Here is a 21,771-nt window from a genome sequence, read left to right on the forward strand (position 1 = left end):
GGAATGGAAGATGATGAGTTGAGAATTTTCCCATTCTATCTAGTTCATTGCAGCAAAGAAATGTTGAATTAATTAATTAATTAATTTTTAAAAAGGAAGGAGAAGGAAGAGGCTTCTCATTCTTATCCAGTTCTTTTCTTTAGAGTTGTAACTGATTTACAAGTGCACTCAGTATAGTTCTTGGAAATAACTTCTTGCTAGGAAATTTCATTTTTTTTGTTTATTTTTACAAAAGTGTGCTCAAAGTCAGAACTGTGAAAGAATTTTACAGCTGACTCATCTAATCTGTTATGGTCTGTTAAAGTATTCAATACAACATAATTGTGGTCAGAACGGTGTCTGTAGAGTACATTGTTTCTCCTTTAAATTGCACTGTGTAAATTGTGTTCCCAAACAACCATTCCCCAAGGCTACTTCTTTATAGAAACAGTTTTCCAATCTAGCTTTTTAACCAGGCCAACTATTGAAAGACAGAAAGACATCTGATTGATTGTCCTAGTTAGGTGTGCCTTTAAAACCAATAGATTAACTCACTAATTGTACCTATTTTTGACATTAGATTGGAGAATAACCAACATAAATTAATTCTTTAATATTTTGAAAGAAAAATATATTTTGTGTGTATTTACAAAGGAAACTGTTAAGACATGTTAATTTGATTCAGCAACTTTGTCAATCTGAAAACCTTGGAAGAGAAGAATAATTAAAAGCAAAGAATATTTAAAGAATAATGATAACAAATATAATAATTATAAAAAAGAATAATTAAAAGCAAACTGTCTTCTAATTGAAGAACACAGTTACAATGGATTGGACTACAATGGAACTATAGTAGGGGCATTTCAAAATTTTAACTCTGTTTCCATCCCCAGTATTGAACATTTTCATTTCTGACAGTTCCACAACATTGAAACACTGTGGGAACACAGTGAGCCATTCAGTTTTCCTTCCAGCTAAGAAACAGGTTTTAGATGTAGAATTTGAACCATGACCTAGAGTAACAAAAATATTTTGCCCCCATTCAACCCTTCCCCAAAGCCCCCACTGCTAGTATTTCTACCTAGTCTGACTTTCAGTATTCATAATATGTACTTTTCTGTTTGTCTGGCTATTTGCAAAAAAAGAAGAAGAAGAAGGAGCAGTTGTTATGGGGAATGGACACCTTGGAATAAAGGCTGTGATAGTGGAAGTATAATATGACCATATTTTTGAAACCCAGTGTTTTTCACAATAGGTTTATATTAGAGGAGGAAAGTAACACTGAGCATAGGTGATGAGAGATTGGCTCACACACACATATACCAAGAAAATGAACTGTGGCAGCTTTTCATTGAATTGTGGACTTACTAGAGGAGTAAAGATCAGTTACTTCATAGTTTCTTCTAGACCAGGGATGTCAAACTGCCGGCCTGCAGGCCGGTTGCATCATGCGGAGGCTGTGCCTACCCAAAATATACACTGTATATTTTAGTGCTGCTCTGTAGGCCATTACATTTTATATTAAACCATTTTAATATAACTATTACACTCTGCTGTCTTCTTTCATTGGGTAAATAGCAAATACCAAGTTTAGCCAATGCATCCTGTGGAGAAGAATTGTAATGTATTACTTGAATACTTCATGAAGTTTTAGAATCAACAGAAACAGAAGCAGCTTAAACAAAGACTGTTGTAAATTGTGGCATACACAATACATACACTTCCCTGAGAAAAAAATCTCAATTATGTCAGTGATATTTTCCTCTGGTACAAGTTTATAAAAATAAGAATTTTGTGGAGAGATTATTTAGAACTGTGAAAATGAAAACAAAAGATGATCTAAAATAGTAATAAGTGATGTGAAATTTTAACAGAATTTTATAATGAAATGTTTTCAGTTGTTGAATATTGATCTGGAATCTGTGATATGATTAGGGACAATCATATCAATTGTCAAATTTCAATAATGCAATTGTGGGATTTTCAAAAAGAACATCAGGAAATACACGCAACTTGAAAATTAGCAATTGTCACTAAAAATCTACTTTTAGCTTCAGGTTTTACATACTTCAAACACATCAATTGGTTTTAAAAACCTGTCCCATTCTTCTAATGCCTATTTTGGCTTGATTTACACATGCACACACATGTGTATATGCCAGGTATGTTCTCATGTCATGCTTGCTTGAAAATAATATGAATTAGAAAATTGCATTCAGATTAGATTTTTTATAAAAATAAAATGTAGTATTTTCAATTATAATTTGTAACATAAGAATTCTTCTGCATTATATAGAATAAAATTATGCAAAAAAATTTAGGCCATAATTAGCTTTTGAATTGAAAACTAAGCGCTAAATCCCAAATTTAAACAGCAAGCAAAAAAAATCAGTTGGAATTTCAACTCAGTTGATACAGTTACTTCCCATTTATTCAGCAATTTCCTCTATTGCACAGGTGTCAAACTCGTCACGTCAAGTGACATGTCACGACATATTGCGACTCTTTTTGCATTGCCGGCAATGGGGTGGGCAAGGCTTCAGTATGATGAAACCGGCCCGCGGGCCAGCAGTTTGACACCCGTGCTTTATTGTCTCATTAAAATTTTCTGAAGAGCTCAGGAGGATTGTCCATTGGTTACTTCCATTGTGGGGAATGTAATTGTCCTTGAATATTCACAAGTAAGACACAAATGAAAGTGAAACTGTCTTACAACTGTTTTGGGCAGGTTCAGAGCCTCTCTAAGCAGGATATTGTATTCTTGAATGAAGCTTAAGAATTAGCATAGACATAAAAAGAAAACAGTATTAGAAAGAAAGATATTTTAAAGGTAAACACTGTTGTGTGTGCATATGTATGTTATATTTTACAACACTTTTTTGCCATTTCAATCATTTTGATTCTAAACAGCATGAAAATAGATTTCACATTCAGTGAACAAATTGAGAGCCAAAATTGCTCATTGTTGTGTGTAGTCTAATGTAGTCTTATTTAAGATGAGTAAATGTTAGCATGAAATATGCCTTCATATTTAGAATGTTTGTTACTCAGTTTATTTAGGTTATATTTGTCTGATCCCTTAGATCAGCAGCCCCTAATTTTTTGGATGCCAGGGACCAGCTCAGTGGATGGCACTTTTTCTGTAGACTGGGAGGGCGTGGGTTCGTGCACTGCCTGCATCCTGCACATGCACAGATGGGGCTTTGCTCACTAGCACGACCAATTTCTTGGCGGGCCAAGGACGCCCAGGGATTGGGAATCCCTGCCTTAGATCAATGAGGTAGTAAATGTAGGTAACTTGAATGCTGCATTAGGAAAAGTAAAAATGCTGCCTTAAAATACTTATTGAAGAACTAGCATTTCTCTTCCCAAAAATGTTGAGCCTTTTAAATACAGAAATCCAACGTATTATGCCTTTAGATATGTTAAAACCTGCTTTGGTGAATATTTAGTATTCATGTAGTGAAAGCCTCTGTGTGTATTTCTGTTCTGTAATTTATTTAAAAGATTACATATTATTGAAATGCATTGTTTACATGTGTAAACAATGCATTTGCATGTGTATCATAATTTCCTTTTATTCGATCTACTTGTGATTGGGTAAATTTTGTAGACTTGGGGAGAAATACAGTAACATTACTGTTACTAACTTTATATTTTAAAGGGAAAAAAAGTGTGCCACTTTTAAAGTGCTATTTTGAAGTAGGTGTGTATAAAGGAGGGAGCATAAAATTGCAAGTGAAATATTAAGTGCTAAGAAAACTTGAGCGATATAAATGATGTGTTTTTCTACTGACTTTTCTGTGTCTTTCAGTTGCTGATATGTGTTTAAGATGAGTGGAATTGGTGAAAATTCCTCTGACCCAGCCCGGGCAGAGTCAAGAAAACGCAAGGAATGTCCTGATCAACTTGGACCCAGGTTAGTTTGGACATGAAAAATATGTTTTGTATAATGTGAAGTTGAGTGTGCACTTTCATGTTACCAAAGCATTATTGCCTTGATATATAACAACTGCTGTATAGATGGCTCATCATAATTAGTTATTTGCTGAAGAGTTTGGTTTTTTTCTTTCTCTACCTGTGGAAAGTTGGGTGAATATTTTTAAAGGAACAGGTCTTCAATAAATTAAATCTTCAATATCTTGAACAGTGAGCAGCCTCTTATAAAGCAAACAACAAATGTATGCGGGATTGCGATTTCAGAAGACTCTGCTTGTAGTCTGTACAGGTAGTCTTCAACTTACAACAGTTCATTTAGTGGCTGTTCAAAGTTATAACAGCACTAAAAAGGTTACTTATGACCATTTTTCACACTTAATGACCATTGCAGCAGCCTCATGGTCATGTGATTTATATTTGGATGCTTGACAATTGACTCTTATTATGACGGTTGCAGTGTCCTGGGGTCATGTGATCACCTTTTGCAACCTTCTGACAAGCAAAGTCAATGGAGAAACCAAATTCACCTAACCACCGTGTTACTAATTTAACAACTGCAGTGATTCAGTTAACAAATGGGACAAGAAAAGTCGTAAAACAGGCCAAAATTCACTTAACAAATTTCTCACTTAGCAACATAAATTGGGCTCAATTGTGGTTGTAAGTCGAGGACTACCTGTGTTTTCCAGTTGAAAAGAAACAAGACTACTCAATTTCATACCTAAAGCTTTTGTTTGCCTCCTAACCATTCACCCACAATTTGGAATGATGGAGTTTCTGCTTACCATCTTAATACACATTGAAAGCAATTCAGTTAGTTTTTTTCTCCCCATCCTGCAAGCAAATCAGAGAGATTGGAGAAAAAGAAATTTCAAGAAATAATTTAAGCTGTTTGCAGAGCATTCGCAGGGTTGATTGTGTGATCACGTTGCTTTTAATGGTAGAAGAGTAAACAACTTGCTCCTTGCAATGCCTTTCTTTCCAGTGTCTCTGCTCTGCAGTGGAGGTTGGGTGGGAGAAAAATGAACACAGGTGAAGCACAAGACAAATGAGGTCTTGTCAGGCTTGAAAAACCAGGACCACACATGAATTTCCAGTTAAACTGATTTATTACAACTCATGCCTATGCACGGGCATCTATTCAATTAACAGTTAGCCCTATTTTTGCAAAAGCTAAGGATCAGCGGAATTCAAGAAAGGCGGGACTTACTCCATTTGAGTAAGAGATTCTAGGCTGATTCCTCTTTTGACTCCGCCCCAAGATCTGCAATTCCTATTCCTACATCACTACTTGTAGCAATCTGTCTAGCTTGGGTTTCTTCCAGTGTTTGGATTTCAATAGTAGGAATTCCGAGCCCTGATCATGTTGGCTGGCTGGCAAATTCTGGAAGACACAATTTATATAACCTATAGAGCCCAAGTTGTTCTACAGTTTTAATTGGCAGTAGCACTTGCTTATGTATCAAGAAATTACCCTATATATTGCAGGCTAGAAATAAAGTCTATGGACACTTACATTAAGTCAGCTTATGTACATGCTGTATTTTCATGTCTAGTTGTAAATATAAACTTGGGCAATTAGCATATTAAAATTCCTTAAAGAAACAAAAGAGTATTGGTCATTTTATAACCTTTTTATCTTTATAATAAACAATGATGAAGCGTGATGAAAATAATTTTAGAAGTTGAGAAATTATCCTTTTATGCTGGTAATATCAGTAAGTTAAATTTTCTGGTTAACTAATTAAAATCCGGAACAGGATTACAAATAGTCCTTGCTTAATGACCCTAATTTACATCACTAAATGATGCAGTCATTACTGCACAGTTACCAACAGCCAGTCCCGGTAGTCCCGGTTGCATTTGTTAGGCAAGGGTAGCATTGTTAGGCCAAGACCTCACATTTCTGCTCTGATGTACTCACCTCGAATTTAACTCTCGTCACCCACCTATCTCTCCCTGTCTCTGTCCTTTTGGCCACCCTATATTCCCCTACCTACCCCTGACATCCTCAGCTGACCTCCTTCACCTTTTTCCTGCTGCTGATAAGGCATTCTGGCCACTTTAGAAAAGACCGGTGAGGATTAAGGATGGAAACAGTTAAAACTCTGGTGCCCTATGGTGGTTTCATTGTAATCCTCACCTGGAGTACTCTGTTCTGCAATAAGCAAAAAGTTTTGCGTCTAAATTTTACAAAATAGTACTACTTTTTTAAAAAATATATCTTTACAAAGTTGACATGGATTTTTATCCTGGTTCATGTTATCCTGGTTTTTGTTCCTTAATTCCTTAATACCAAAGCTGATATTAATTGGGCAAGATAGAAGTATAATCATGTAAAAATGATTCCATATCTAAGAGCAGCTTGTCAACTACTATTAAAAGTAACTTTTAGAAATTATGAATTGAAGAAAATAAATGTGTTTTTTTTCAAATATACAGATCTGAAAATGGCTCTGAATAAAACATAATTAGGAAGGACTATTAATGGATTATTTTTTCCTGTATTTTGCTACTTTGATTAAAACTGTTCTTTAATTATGGCTTGTACATTTTCGAGTTTAACTTTAAAACTTTCTTCCAGTCCTAAAAGAAGCACTGAAAAACGTAATCGTGAACAAGAGAATAAGTATATAGAAGAGCTTGCAGAGCTGATTTTTGCTAATTTTAATGATATTGACAACTTTAACTTCAAACCTGACAAATGTGCAATCTTGAAAGAAACTGTGAAACAGATTCGTCAAATAAAAGAACAAGGTAGGGAAACTGTTTTAAGCATCATACATGGTCTTGTTTTTTTCTATCAAAACTTAGGTTACCTTAGTATTTCCTACTTGAAACTATTAATCTCATGATTATTTTGTTGAAATATGTTTTCATCCCACAGCGTTGAATTCTATAGAAATTGAACGGAATAGAAAGTAGAACTTCTGTTTTGCGCTCGTAGCGCATGGCCATGTGAGAGTGGACCTCCACTCCCCACGGCTAATTTCACCCTGCCAGGGGGACCCTAGATGGGTCTGAAGTCGCCCTGTAGAGGTGACCGCGAAGGAGAGGCGCCCCGTTGATCACGAAGCGACGGCAATCGCTTTGTTTGATCTGGGGAAAGCTCTCCAAACCCGACAGTAGAAAGGCTAGCTGCATGCCAGCGTCTAGCCCAAGCTACTGCAGCCGAAGTCCAAGAACAGTACCAAGAACAACGGTGAACAGCGTGCTTTGAACTAGTGAGAGTATTTGATCTTCTCTCTCTTATTTTACAAGTAGTCCCTGGGAAAGATCCCCAAAGCAAACAACCTCCGAAAGTGAGGGGAGGGGACTACATTCCTATTTCCCCATAGACGGAAGCGGCGAATTAACCTTTAAGGAGGAAAGAACCTTATTGAAATTAAATTCAAAATACTACAATCTGATCAAGCTTAGAAACTAAAACAAACTGCTAAGATTATATTCTAAAGGATTTTTTTTATTGAATTACATAAAAAAAGAAAAACAAGAACTTTTTGTCTGAAAGAGGTGGAAAATAAATATTTGCTGACATCTAGTGGACAATGAAAATATAGCACATTAAAGACAATGCCCAGAAACAAAGAAAAAAAAATCTGTTCCCATGAACTCTAATAACCTTTAAGAAGATAGTTGCTAAGGAACAGAGAAGAGATTGCATACTGGGCCAGCTATAAGATTGGAAAGTGTTTGAAGGAAAAGAAATACTTTGATTGTGGTTTAAATTTATGAACTGTTTAAAAACTTTGATCTATGACAAATTGTTGAGAAGGGAAGTTATAGGAAGGATTTAAGGGCTAAATATATTGAATTGACAATTGACTCCTGAAAGAACGAATTGTTATAAAACATTGATTTTATTGAAACCTTGACAACTGAAAATTAACAGTGGATTACAAAAATTATATATAAAAACAAGAACTACAAAATTGGACTGTATGGATTTTGAGTTTTGGTTAGCTTGACAAGGCTAATTACAGAGACTATGGCATTTGTGACGGACTACTCGAAAGGAGGAAACAACATGGATACTCATCAACATACTCATCAAAAAATGATAGAAAACCACACTTAATATCTACTCCTGAAAGATTTAGCCTGAAAGATCAAAGACCTTTAGAAACACTTCAAGACAAGACAAATACTTTCCAAGACGAAATGTATGCAATGCTACGACAGATACAAACTACAATAGACCTAAACCATAAGGAGATTAAACATAACTTTGATACTATAAGTGAATATACTTCTAACGTAAATCTACAATCAAAAAACATCCAAAGAATGATGGTGAAGAATGAACAAACAATCCAGACAACAGGATATGAACTAGAAAAAAATGACTTAAATGGTAAAGTTACAAATGAAGGGAATTATAACTTAATATAAACAAGAAAAACTTACAAGACTTGGATACAACAATAAATATGGAAAAGATATCTTATGCATTAGAACGTCAAAATAAACCTGAGGAGAAAGAAGACTTAACAAATGGACACTGCTAGAAGAATCATTGTTTGGGAGACAAAAAGCATACATCCTATCTACTATGTATCCTCTACTCCTAACAATAACTACAAAAATACAAGAACTGGACAAGTTGAAAATATTAATTTGGAAAACAATTTGGCAAAGGAAGAAGATTAGAGATGGGCTGAAGAGACTGGATTCGCCCTACCAGATGGAATATAATATGAGTAAACACTTGTTTGAATATGGCTAAATAAATAAATAACTTTGGCCATAAAGGGACTTTAGAGTAAGTGGGATAAGAGATATAAGTAATATAGTATTTTTTGATAACATACAAAATGTAAAAATATTAGGATATTGTAAGTGAAGGAAAAGTTTGAATTTTAAAGACAAATTAAGCTTGAAAAGATTTAGGATTAAGGAATGATTGAAATACTGAAGGGGAATTAGGCTTAATAAGAACTCTGAAAAAAAGAATGTACTGTAACTAATTTCTAAAATCATTCACAGATTTATAATAATTCTTATGAAGAATACTTCAGTATAAAAATGTTCATTTTCTTTGGTGAAAATTGAAATGTAGTAACCTGTTGTTAGGTAGTTATAAATTTAACAGAATAATAAAGTTGGAAGGGATCTTGGAGGTCTTCTAGTTCAACCCCCTGCTCAAGCAGGAAACCCTCTACCATTTCAGACAAACGGTTGTCCAATCTCTTCTTAAAAACCTCACCCACAACATCTGGAGGCAAATTTTTCAATTTCAGATAGTTGAAATACTGGGATGCCATATATTCATTGTTGAAACTTTGCTTTCTGTCAAAATATTCTAAACCAAGAGACCACTGTAGCAACCAGATTTGCAACAATATGGAAAAACCTATAGGATTAATCCTCAAATTAATCCTCAAATTAAGTTGAAGGTGAAAATGAACTCTTAATACATATTTTAATAGGTGTATTCATTCTGAATCCAAATTTATTGATCACATTTAGATTTCACATGGTCAAACCAGCCTGTGGTAGCTATTGACTTAAATCCAACAGCATAAATAACATTTTAACAAGCATGAAGATATATGGCAACATCATAATTACATCATTATCATAAGTTACATTATCATCAGTTATCTCAAGTTACAACCATTCATTCAGTGACCATTTAAAGGAATGGCAGTGCTAAATGAATTATATTTAATGCCAGTTCCTGAAGTTATGGCCATTCCAATGTCCCTGAAGTCATATGAACAAACTTTGGGCATTTGGCAGCCCTCTTGTATTTAACAATCTCAGGGGCTCTTCAGCTCCCTCCACCTGCCTATCTTCTGCCAACTTAGTGTCATAGCTAGGCTGCAGTAGAGGCCCAAGGCCTTTAGCATTCTTGTCAGTCTTCCCAGGTAGGCCAAACTGGAATGAATCAAGAAGTCTGTGCTAGCTGTTCTCCAAATCAACTGTAGGAGAAAGACAGTGAAGATTAGCCAGGGGCAGCATGGTGAACTAGCATAACCTGGAAGAAAAGGAAAATGCAGAGCAGCAAGGCTGGCAGAGGCAGTGGAGTGCAAGGTAGCCAAAAAGACAGAGTTGAGAGAGGGAAGATAGGCAGGTGAGGGAAGTTCAAAGTCCCTTACCTTATTGAGGCTCTAAGCTGCCAGGGACTAAGCCAGGAATTCCTTGGATTTGGGTGGTCCTCGGCTAACAACTGATGGGATTCAGTTAATGATGGCAGCAGGGAATGCCAGGATTGCCTGGGGCTCAGAAATGGGATTACATGGCATCACACTTTGTAGCTGCATCACTTTGCAATGGAAATTCTGGTACCAATTAGTATTATAACTCAAGGGCTGCTAGATATAATTGAGAAGTAAAATAGTAAACAATAGTAAAAAAGCAAGCAAAATTCAAGTGGATCTCCATCAAAGAAACTCAGTGGGTGAGTTTAAGTCCCATTTTTTTTAGCCCAGTTAGAATGTGACTGAGAAAATAAAAAGTAGATTTGCAAATAACCCATGGTGAATTCCTGGAAAATAAAATATTTTGTAAATCTAAAAATCCGTAATGAAAAACACAGTGGTATAAATTACTAACAGTGGATTTCAGAAGGTGAATGCTATGTAGATAATATATCTTCTGAAATTCTCTTTGGGTAGAGATATGACTGCTTCATCAATAGTAATTTCCTATGTTTCTTTATTTTGGTATTGAAGAAACTTATTGTCAAACTATATAATACTAGTATGGAGAAATGTCATATACTATCAGAGATGCTTAAATATATCCTTCATTTAAGAAGGGATCTGTAATTCTTCCAGTAAATGACAAATTTATTTATTTATGTTGAAATAGTAACTAAACAGGTACTTGAAATAGTAAATTGTATTTAGTTAGCTGCACTTAGAGTGAACTTTCTAAAATAAATCAGAATTAAATCCAATTAATTACTTTAAATATACTTCATATTGTTCATTTTGGATCCAATTCAATAAGAGTGCAGTATAATCTGACATTGGTGGCAGTTAGCACATTAGCAGTTCATTATATTAGACACTGGTCATTTTACTTCGTTCAGTTTATCTTTAAAATCAGCCTCTTCCTTTGATAATGGTACTGTGATTATGAAAACCACAAGAAGAATGATTAATTTAAAAAAGACACTATCTGTTACAGCTGCAATCATGGTTTTATTAGCCTAGCTATTTATTTTATTGTTTACAAGCCATTCTTTCCCTCTTTTAAATAGTTTGTAGTTTTCCAGGTATTTCTGATCCAGTTTAAATTTGGTTTACATTCAGTAAGCATTTGATTGTAGGATAATTATGATATATGTCTCTTTGTTCTTTGAAAACATGCATATTCATTTAAATATAAATTATCTACCCAAAGCAACCAACAGAATATAAAAAATCAATTGTTATCAGTATGTATTATAATATACAGGTAGTCTTTGACTTACAACCATTCATTTAGTGACCTTTTGACATTACAACAGCACTGAAAAGAGTGATTTAACAACCGTTTTTCACACTTATATTGCAGCATCCCCATGTTCACATGATCAAAATTTGGATGCTTGGCAACTGGTTTATATATATGACAGTTGCAGTGTCCCAGGGTCAAGTAATCACCTTTTGCTACCTTCTGACAAGCAAAGTCAATGGGGAAACCAGATTTACTTAACAATTGTGTTACTAAGTTAACAGTTGATTGACTCACTTAACAACTATGGCAAGAAGGGCAAAAAATGGGGCAAAATTTGCTTAACAAATGTCTTGCTTACCACAGAAAGTTTGGTCTCAATTGTAGTCATGAATCGAGTACTATCAGTAATTTTAAATTCAAAAATATAAACCGAAATATATATTAAAATATAATTCCGGCAACATAAAAGTAAATTTAGAACTACAACAATAAAAACAACAGTGAATCTGCACAAACGATAAAAATACTCATTAAAAGCCAGTCAAAATTAATTCAACATTTTTTTTAAATATGCCAAATATGAATCTTGGGATTCATATTCAGATTCAGCCAGAGTTTCATTCCATACAGCATTAACCTTGCGAACTCTCAAGCTTCCTCCTTCCGTTATATATTCAAGATGAACAATATTTAATATTTATTTGCTACGTATATGTAGGGATGTGGGTCTATACATATGTTGTTCATAGTATGTTTAGGTGTGTGTCATGTATATGTTTCACTTTGAGAACGGGTAACTAAATTTCATTTTTGGAGTGTGCCATTGTGCCCACAGTATAAAAATGACAATAAAGGTTATCTTACCTAAGATTCATAAAAGTATGGCCACAAACTTTAAGATGGCTTTGTCAGAAGTGCCTATCAATTTAACTGATTTTTAAAATGAGCCAATGAGTAGGAGCTCCTATTCTGGCCTGAAGAATGGATCCTTTGTTACTGTAATATGACTTTGTTATTGGACATCCCATCAGACTTTGAAGAAATATATCCATAGTCCATGAAATATGAAATCTGTCCCCATTTGCTACCTGCCAGTTGATTGCTGAAGCCCTGGTTGTCTGGAGCTCTGTTCAGGATTGGGTGTTTTGATATCCTGTGATGGGAAGAGCAAGTTAAAGACCTGCACTTAGGGAAGAGCTCAGGAGGTGAGATGGTGATTCAACACTGATGGTATGGCAAAGGTTTCACATTCTGGTGTGCAAGGTATTTTCTGGAAATGCTCTTTTTGTTTCTAACTGTCAAATAAATGTTTGGGCACACTATATAGTTTCTAAGTGTTTCCTTTAAAATAGCAGAAAATCATGCATTTGCTTTCATCAAAAGTCAGCAGTGGGGTTGGAAGGATATATCCAGGCTGCAAAAAAGTGGGGAACCATATGCAACCTTAGAGAAGCAAATTGTCTATTTTGTTTAGATAGTTAAAATACTATATATTGTATATTCATATAGTGTAATATGCCTTTGCATAAAGGACATCCCGCCTAGGCCAGTGGTTCTCAACCTTTTTAATGCCATGACCCCAACCGGTCGTAAGTCGAGGACTAAACCGGTCGTAAGTCGAGGACTAAACTGGTTGTAAGTCGAGGACTACCCAACCGGTCGTAAGTCGAGGACTTTCCCTGCCCGGGAGCGCCGCACATGCGTGGTTCCACCCCCTGCGCCGGCCGAGGCGTAGCTGGCAAGCGGCAGAGACGGAGCAGGCCGACCACCAGCTGGCCCAGCCCAAGGGAGGTAAGGCACCCGCCGGAAAAGGGGGAAAAATGGACAAAAAAAATGGCGGACAGCCTTGCTTGGCGACCCCCATGAAATGGTCGATTGACCCCAAATGGGGTCCCGACCCACAGGTTGAGAACCACTGGCCTAGGCACTTGTCCAACAAGAAATGTTATTCCCTTTAAGAAGTTGAGGATAAAATTAATTCTACATCTTTGTATTTGTTTATTTATTTGTGTTCTAGTTTAACACTATCATGAGCCCTCTGCCCACAGCCAGTATTCAATCCTGACCAGTTCAAGGTTGACTCAGCCTTCCATCCTTCCGAGGTTGGTAAAATGAGTACCCAGATTGTTGGGGGCAATAGGCTGACTCTGTAAACCGCTTAGAGAGTGCAGGAAAGCACTGTGGGGCGTTATATAAGTCTAAGTGCTACTGCTATTGCCATGAGAAAAAGGAGTGTAACTGCACAAAATACATAAGCATCCGCAATATAAGAATTAAAATATAATACAAAATTAAAGTTAATAATTTAATCCAGTACACAGATTCCTATCATCAGAACTTTTTCATCTCCAGAAGAACCCCATTTCACTTTTTTCATAAGGCCCACAATGCTGGATCTAATTTAGCATCCTGGGAAAAACTGTGCCATAATCTATGTGCCATTATGGAGTAATGGCTCCTCCTGGCCTCAGCTCCCTAATTTCATGTAAGCCACTTAATATGCAAGCGGTGTAGGTATCATTTAGATAATGCAAAATCACAGTTTCTGTTCTAGCAGTAGTAGAATGAAATGTTCCTGTTGGTTTGCTCAGCTAGATTTGTAAGTGTGAAATTGCAAGTGATTTTGCTAATACAGCTAGAGTTGCATAACCAGAAGACTGGTTGTCATTATAGTTACTTGAACCATGTTTTGACCATTGTTGGAAACAAGTATAGGGTTCAAGATAAATTTAATCTTATTTCCACTTTTTCGAGATCTGTTGTTTTTTCCCTACTTAATTTAATGCATTTTAAAGCCATGTGTGATACAGTTAACAGGTAATGCTAAAATTTTAATGCATATAAATTTACAATGCTTTTTAAAATAGTTTTGTTTAATGGCATTTTTGCTAGTATAGTAAATAATAATCTCTATCATTTCTGTAACTTGTTGAAAAATATCTCTTACTTGAGTTCTGCAGTAGGTGAGAAATATGGAGAGAGCAAATATAATTATTGTTTTACTCAATATTATTAACAAGAAATTCAGTGCATCAGTATTTGGCATAGTAGATCTAAAAGATAATGTGCTTTTCCCTGTTTTTGGTTCACTTCTTTATGAACTGAAATGCAACCAGAGGGAATAATTACAATAAATTAATGGGAGGTGAGTAATATTATGTTTGGATTTCTGACAGTTTTTTGTAATATCCTTTCTCAGAATGAACTGCTCATTTATTAGCCCATAACTACAGTATATGTAATTGCATGAGCCTTCCACCTTGACTTCAGATCATGAACGAGCAAATTTTTATACCTGAGAATAGATACACTGAGTTTCTGATACCTCTGTCTAAACCTAACACAACTATTTTGTTATTTGGCTTGTAAAAATTATCTACAATAGGCAAAATAGACTTGCAAATTGATTCTTCATTACAGATCACAGCAAATCATCATCATCATCATCATCATCATTATCATCATCATCATCATCATCATCATTATTATTTGCAATGTGCAGAACAATGTGTTAGAACTTTATTCTGCATAAAATAAGTATAGCTATAGTTAATAATAATTGTCAACTAATTGTCAGGAAGACTTTTTTCATATTGTATAATTTTAGCCCATGCATATGGTTTCTCATCAAGAGTGGTCATACAGTAAGCGTTCTCAGTTCCCTCAAGATGACATATGACTTATCTCTCTTGTCTATAAAGCCTAGTCCATTTTTCAATGATCAAGTGAAATCATGGAAATCCCAATACAACCTCACATATTTCTCTAGCTCCAACTTTTACATGTTAAACTTCTAGATGCTGAGTAAGATAACTTAATTAGCTGATAATCTATTCACAGAGATGTCTACTGGGATGTCTCATATTCAACATATATAGATTAAAGTCGAATTAGGTAAATCATACAGCATTAACAACAGAACAATTTTCAGAGCATGACTTTTTTCACAGGTTGTGCATACAGTTACACATTGATTATTAAGACTGTTAGGTTAGAAAATGCATAATCTATGCAAATATTTTGTTCCCCTTTATCTTTAAGATTAGCTATGTGATACCAATCTAGAGTAAGAATAGCAGGATTTAAGATATCTGCAACAAATGCTTTCTAGCAATGGGTTTTACTGGGGGGTTACAGAAGCAGAAATCCTCTGTTCTCCTAAAACAGTAATGGAAACATTAATATGGCTGAAAATTGAATAAGGATACAATTGAGTCCTTGATTTTTAAGGATTTGATTCAGTGTATAGTAATTTTTAGCAACAAATATGTTCATAATAACTCCCCCAGTGGTTCTCTGTTGTGTAGTCAATTGCCATACTTGAAGGCAGTATCTATGAGATTATTCAATGAATAACAGAAGATGCCATGTATTCTGTTTGATGTGTTTCCATTTTTTTAATTATAGTTGGTTCTGCCACATACTGTATGTTGCTTGAATTTGTTCTTAAATTGTTACTAGGTTTTTTTTATAAAAGCATGAACAATTCTTCCTGCAAAACTGAAGCAAACTGTCTAACATACAATGTTTTTTTTAAAAAACGTCCTTATTTACTTGGTGCATGACCTTTGAATATTCCTAAGTATTCTAACATTTTCTCTGGATAGAAATAATAAAACATGATGGGCCTATGGGGCCTGATTTTTGGTACATCCTATATTTAAAATCACATATAGAACTACAAAATCCCAATTTTTTCCATTCTATACAACTGGCAACATATCATGATAATACAGACTTGGATCCTGACTCTTAAGGAATGATCCTCTGTATTTTTGCATATTTCCCTTGTTCAGTGTCAGTTTTAGTCATTATTGGTTTGCAAACTGGTCTAGATGGATATACTGATTCATATGCTGAATGAAAGCATTTTGTATAATCTCGGTAAGATATCTTTGTCTCCTAATAGAATCCAAATATGTTAAAAGTTTCAGTATTTCTCCACTGTTATCCAGTCCTAATTAGATGTATTTTACATACTATTTTCTAATTTCTTATGAGCTATTGTGCCTCTAAATATTTGTTATCATGTCTCTCATGTGAGAATTGTTTTATGCTTTCTCAGAGAAAGACAAATGAACCTAGTTAGCACAACCTCAAGTAACACATCTTGCCAATACAATACAGGAACAAATTCTACTGGAAGAGAATCACTGACTTGCAAAGAATGAGTCAGCTAGCTTTCAGCTCCTGAATATCTCTTGGATTAATCCATTTACCCCCTTGCACTTGCATCACTAGGGATAAAAGTGAAAGCAAGACTGCTTTCTATTCTCAGCCATTAGATGGGTACCCCAAAAAAAAAAGGAAAGAATTAGAAATGTAGTATCATTCATAGTGTAAGATTGGCTGTATAACCGTCACTCAGCAGATTTTTAGACACTTTCATTTGCTGACAGGGAGGACTGTGCCTAAGAAGGGAGTAAAGCAAATCTTTACCCTTAAAGCTGATCTCAGTAAACAAACCGGGAAATAGTGCAGCTGTGCTTTTAAAATATGCACTGCAGGAGATTTCGGCAAGCTGATGACATATCGTGCATTAATGTTGAAAAGATAAACACAATTGAAGATTGCAGGAAGGGGACTTGTGTTTTAATGTTGGCAGAATGCTTCCTAATGAATAAGAATGTGCTGCTGGCTTCACAGTGCCATATGGCAGCTTTTCTAATTTTAGTTTAGTACAGATGCATAATTCTCCCTGGTTTTACCTTCTAAAGTCATTCTGCAATTATATCTTTTTTTGTATTTTGGGTTTTTATTAATAAGGGTGCCTGTTGGCTGTGTGCAGGTCTATGAAGGTATGTTGTAAAATATAATGAGAAAGTATGTTCTTTAAATAAAAGGTAAATAGTGTTATTAGGTAGGGTATAGCTTTCCTCCTGAGACTGGAAATTGGAATGGCAGCTAATAATTTTATAAACTCTTCTGAAAAGCTGAAATCTTATGAAAATAATAGACATTTCCCCACTGATTGAAATGCTAAGACATGATTATTACGTGCTTTTATATTAAAAATCCAAAATTTTAATGCAGTGACTAATGCAATGAAAATAATCTTTAATAATGAACAAAGAGTATGAATAATGTTTGAATATTTCATTACACTTGACCTATTTGCAATCTGGTCAGACTCAAACGCTTATGAAAATGTTTGATTTGGGAGTTTTGCCATTTTGTTTTAGTTGAACAATATTGTGGGTTCTTATACATTTGGAATTATTTGAAGTTTAATAAATAAAAATAAATCCAGATATTTCAACTGCCATCATGTCGATATTGAGTCTTTTAAATGATTGTATGTTCTATCATTCCCATTTCACCCCCCATCCCCATTGTAAAATGTATTTATGAAATAGAATAAAAGGCTTTTTAGATTCCATGGATTGTTGAAATTTGTTCAAATAAATATTGCAATTATGTAAATGTTATTCTGTTTTCTTGTAAGTTGTACAATTTTTTTATTTTCCCCCAGTTTTATAGTCGTGTTAGTGTAATAATAAAATTGGTTTGAATTAAAAATACAGAATGTAAATTAAAAGTTAAGTATATATTTAAAAATGGCTCCATTTACTTTGAGATTCAATATATGTTCAATTGTATTGTGTATTTCTTCTGAACTCTTAGATATAAATATACCAGATAATCATCTCTCTCTCTTTTTCTTTCTTTCTCATTTCATTCACTTCCATGAATCTACTCACAAGTAAATAGGATGGCATCATAATTATCTAAACTTAATGGAATATATTATAAATCATATTTCATGTGTGATGTAGCTATTCTTTCATGATTAATGTTTTATATTTTCTAGCCTTAACTGTTATCCAAATGCTTTATATTTAGTTCAGTAATTGTCATCAGTGTGGGATTTCTGGCTTTCCACAGATGTAGGAAGTGTAAATTGTTGATGCAAGTAAAACATTATTAGTAAATCTTGATTTGCCAGTTAGACTTAAAATGATGTGTGGATCTCACATTTATTTTTAGCAGCACTATTTTGCTTTTGCTTTTAATAGCAATAATTTGCTTTTATTTGGATAATAATTGAATCCTATAAAATTAGATGATCTAATAATATTTGCCTTGAGTTTAAATAAGTTCTAGTTGAATTATGGCCTCATTTTTCCCAGGGGCTAGCTAAAGTTCTCACACTTACAGGATCATCCAGAATTGTTTTCTGGTCTTAGTTTATTTTAATTTCTAGTTTTGGTCTGACTGTCTTATCGGGAGTTTTGCCATCTACATACGAAATGAAAAGAGATTAATCTGTTAAAAATTGAATTTCTGTTTTTCATAGCTTTTTATGTGTTTTTTCCTTTAAATTAAGTTATATTAAAGCACTTTCCTTGAAAATCCTTTGAGCTAAAAGTCAAGGTGAAATATTTAATAATGCTAACTAATAAAAAAGCAGTCTTCAAAGTAGTGAAGCACAAATATTCATCTACAAGTCTATTGAAGGAAAATTTAATAGTTTAGGAAACATATATAATAAATATATGAAGGTACTGTACATTTATAAGAAAGATTGTCCTAATGCTTAAATCCATCATTCTCACATGCAAAGTTGGTTCTAACCAGTCATTAGCATAGCATTCATGCTACTATAATGATCAGGAATTTAAATCTAGTGAAGTTATAAAGTACAATCTTTCAGCTTAAGTAGTAAATTACATTTTTGTTTTAGATGTGCTTATTTAGCTGCCCAAAGTTTTGTCTAAAATCCTGTAAATACAGGACATAAATCCTATAAACAGGCAGAAGTCATTTTGTTCTTGTTGTTTAAGGCAAAGGTTCCCAATCCCCTGGTTGCAGCCCACTACCATGCTATACAAGCGGCTGCTGGTGTGCATGTGTGCGCAACCAGCTAAACTTGCACAAGTGACAGTCCTCCGTGTGCATACTGCTTGACTTACACAAGCGGCAGTCCGGCGCATGCGCATAGCTCAACTTACATGAGTGGCAGCCTGGCGTGTGCATGCATGCTGGCCTGCCACTTGCGCAGGCCGGTTCCCCTCTCTCCCTCCCGCCCCACTGGGCCGCCAAGCCATAAAGATTGGGAACCGCTGGTTTAAGGCACTTGGAAACCAGGAAATTTGAGTTCTAATCCTCTCTTAGGTACAAAAAGCATATTGATAACTTTAGACCAGTCATGCCCTTTCAGTCCTAGGAGGAAGGTCTGACAAACCACTTCCAAAAATGTTCCCGAGAAAACTGAGTGGACTAATCCACACAGTCACCAGAAGACAAGGCTGGCTTTAAGATACTCTTCATACTGTATATATGTATATAATCTTTTCTCTACTTAAGGAATGTATTATTTGTAATATTTAGGGGTCCCTTTTCTGAATAAACATCTCAAACTAGATTCCAAAGTAAAAATGTAAATAATAGTATATTGTAATAATTAACTAATAAAAACATAGCAGTAATAAAAAAAATCACATATCCTGCCTCTAAACTATTTGAGTTCAGTAAGTAATTACAGATAAAGATCCACTGAAAGGTTATTCATGAGAGATCAAAGACAAAACTTGTATTCATTAATTCACTGTAATGAATTCCTGGTAATAAATATGTACCATTGAAAAGAGACTACTGTGAAAAAAACCCTTTTCTTCATTCACATAACCAGTTTGCTCATGAATATTATCTGACAAACACTGATCTTGCAGGCAGGAATTGGTACTATCTGAATGAATTTAAAAATGGTGATTGATTCCATCTGGGTTCATTATGCCCATTTTCAATAATAAATATCAAGTATAATCATCTTATATATTTCACTACAATACGCTGCACTGCACTCAATATCATATATTATAAAGTAGATGTTTTTCCCTCTCTTTTTTATATGCAGAGAAAGCAGCAGCAGCCAATGAAGATGAAGTGCAGAAAGCTGATGTGTCATCCACAGGCCAGAGTGTAATTGACAAGGATGCACTTGGACCAATGATGCTTGAGGTAAAGTGTTGAAAGTTTTCATATTTAGAATTATTTCCATATTCTGGTAAGATTCAGCAAGATGAAAAAAATAGATTTCGTTTTTGCAAAAGCAGTATATGATAAAATCTTGTGCCATCCTAAAAATGTTAGTTTCTACAGATAAGGTTCACTTAATAAATTGTAGTTTACGGGCTGCATGGATTGTAAAATTCGAAGATAGTACAATATGGAAACAAATATAATAAAACTTTGAATATATGATATGCTGGTTTATGTTTTTCTCCATGTTATTTTTATAGTTCAGCTTCAGAACACCCTTTGAAGGATTAAGAGTTAACTTGCATTGTGTTTCTAGTTTTCTATAAGAGAGTATATCTATTTAGATAATAATCTGACTTAAAAGTGTAGCAGTGAGTAATAAAAAATTGAGTACTTTGCAGTCGGTAAAAGATATGATCAAAGATGGTTATAAAAACAGTATCTTATGTAAAGAATTTCTGCAAGAGAAAGACAAAATATAGAGGCAGTGATAACATAAATATGTAATAACTGTATATTTATTAATATATAAATAGACTATTTAATAACATTCATCTTATTCTTCTTACTGAGCCAGAATTAAAGTCAATTTAATAATGCTGTTTTCATTTAACTTATGTTATGGACAGATGTACCTACCTATACAGGAAATAGCAGACTATTGTTCAAGAAAGATTTTTTTTTCTCCAGTTTGAAATGTATTTGATTCCAGCTAATTGAATGGACAAAATTGACATCCTTTAGATAAATAACCTTTATTGTCATTTTTTACTGTGGGCACAATGGCACAAATTAAAAATGAAATTTAGTTGCTTGCTCTCAAAATGTACACATACGTAACACACATTTAAACATACTATATACAACATATGTATAGACTTACACCCTTACATATAAGTAACATATAAATATTAATCACTGTCCATCTTGAATACATAACAGAAGGAGGAAGCTTTAGAGTTCACAAGGTTAATACTGTGACTGAATCTGGATGTTCTGCTTCGTATACCATGGAGCCTCCTCCCAGAAGGTAACGAGAACAGGTCGTGAAGAGGATGTGTAGTGTCCCAGACAATCTTACGGACCCTGCTATGTCCTGGATGGAAGGGAGGGAACTGCCAATTATCTTTTTAGCCATCTTCACCACTCTCTGCGCCACCTTCCTGTCTGAAGCAGTGATGCTTCTAAACCAGACTATGATGCTAGGATGCTCTCGATTGTCCCTCTTTAAATTTGATTCCCATAATTCAAGTACCTAGTTCTCATAGATTCAGAAAAAGAAGATAAATGTTTCCTGTAATTATTATCTCATTAGTCCTGCTCGATAGTTAAGGTCTGAAGGATTTGTCCTGCAGAACCCCAGTTGTCAGAATCTCATTTAACTGGCCTAAAGGAGAGGCCTTCTCCTGTGTCACTTTTGGACTACAGAATGCGCATCTTTAGAACTTGCATTTTATCCTTTCTGTTTGCCTTTAGAAAACC

At 34.6% G+C, this 21,771-nt stretch overlaps 1 protein-coding gene across 1 annotated transcript in view; it reads left to right on the plus strand.

Moving 5' to 3' along the window:
* Positions 1-21,771, plus strand: part of NCOA2 (nuclear receptor coactivator 2) — a 133,690-nt gene that overhangs the window by 68,216 nt on the left and 43,703 nt on the right. The window contains exons 3-5 of the mRNA XM_015819114.2: positions 3,794-3,898; positions 6,503-6,675; positions 20,165-20,268. Coding sequence (XP_015674600.1) covers positions 3,813-3,898; positions 6,503-6,675; positions 20,165-20,268 — 363 coding nt within the window. The 5' untranslated portion in view covers positions 3,794-3,812. The remainder of the gene's footprint in view (positions 1-3,793; positions 3,899-6,502; positions 6,676-20,164; positions 20,269-21,771) is intronic.

Source organism: Protobothrops mucrosquamatus, unplaced genomic scaffold (assembly GCF_001527695.2).
Source record: "Protobothrops mucrosquamatus isolate PMUCROS unplaced genomic scaffold, P.Mucros_1.0 scaffold860, whole genome shotgun sequence".
NCBI lineage: Eukaryota > Metazoa > Chordata > Lepidosauria > Squamata > Viperidae > Protobothrops > Protobothrops mucrosquamatus.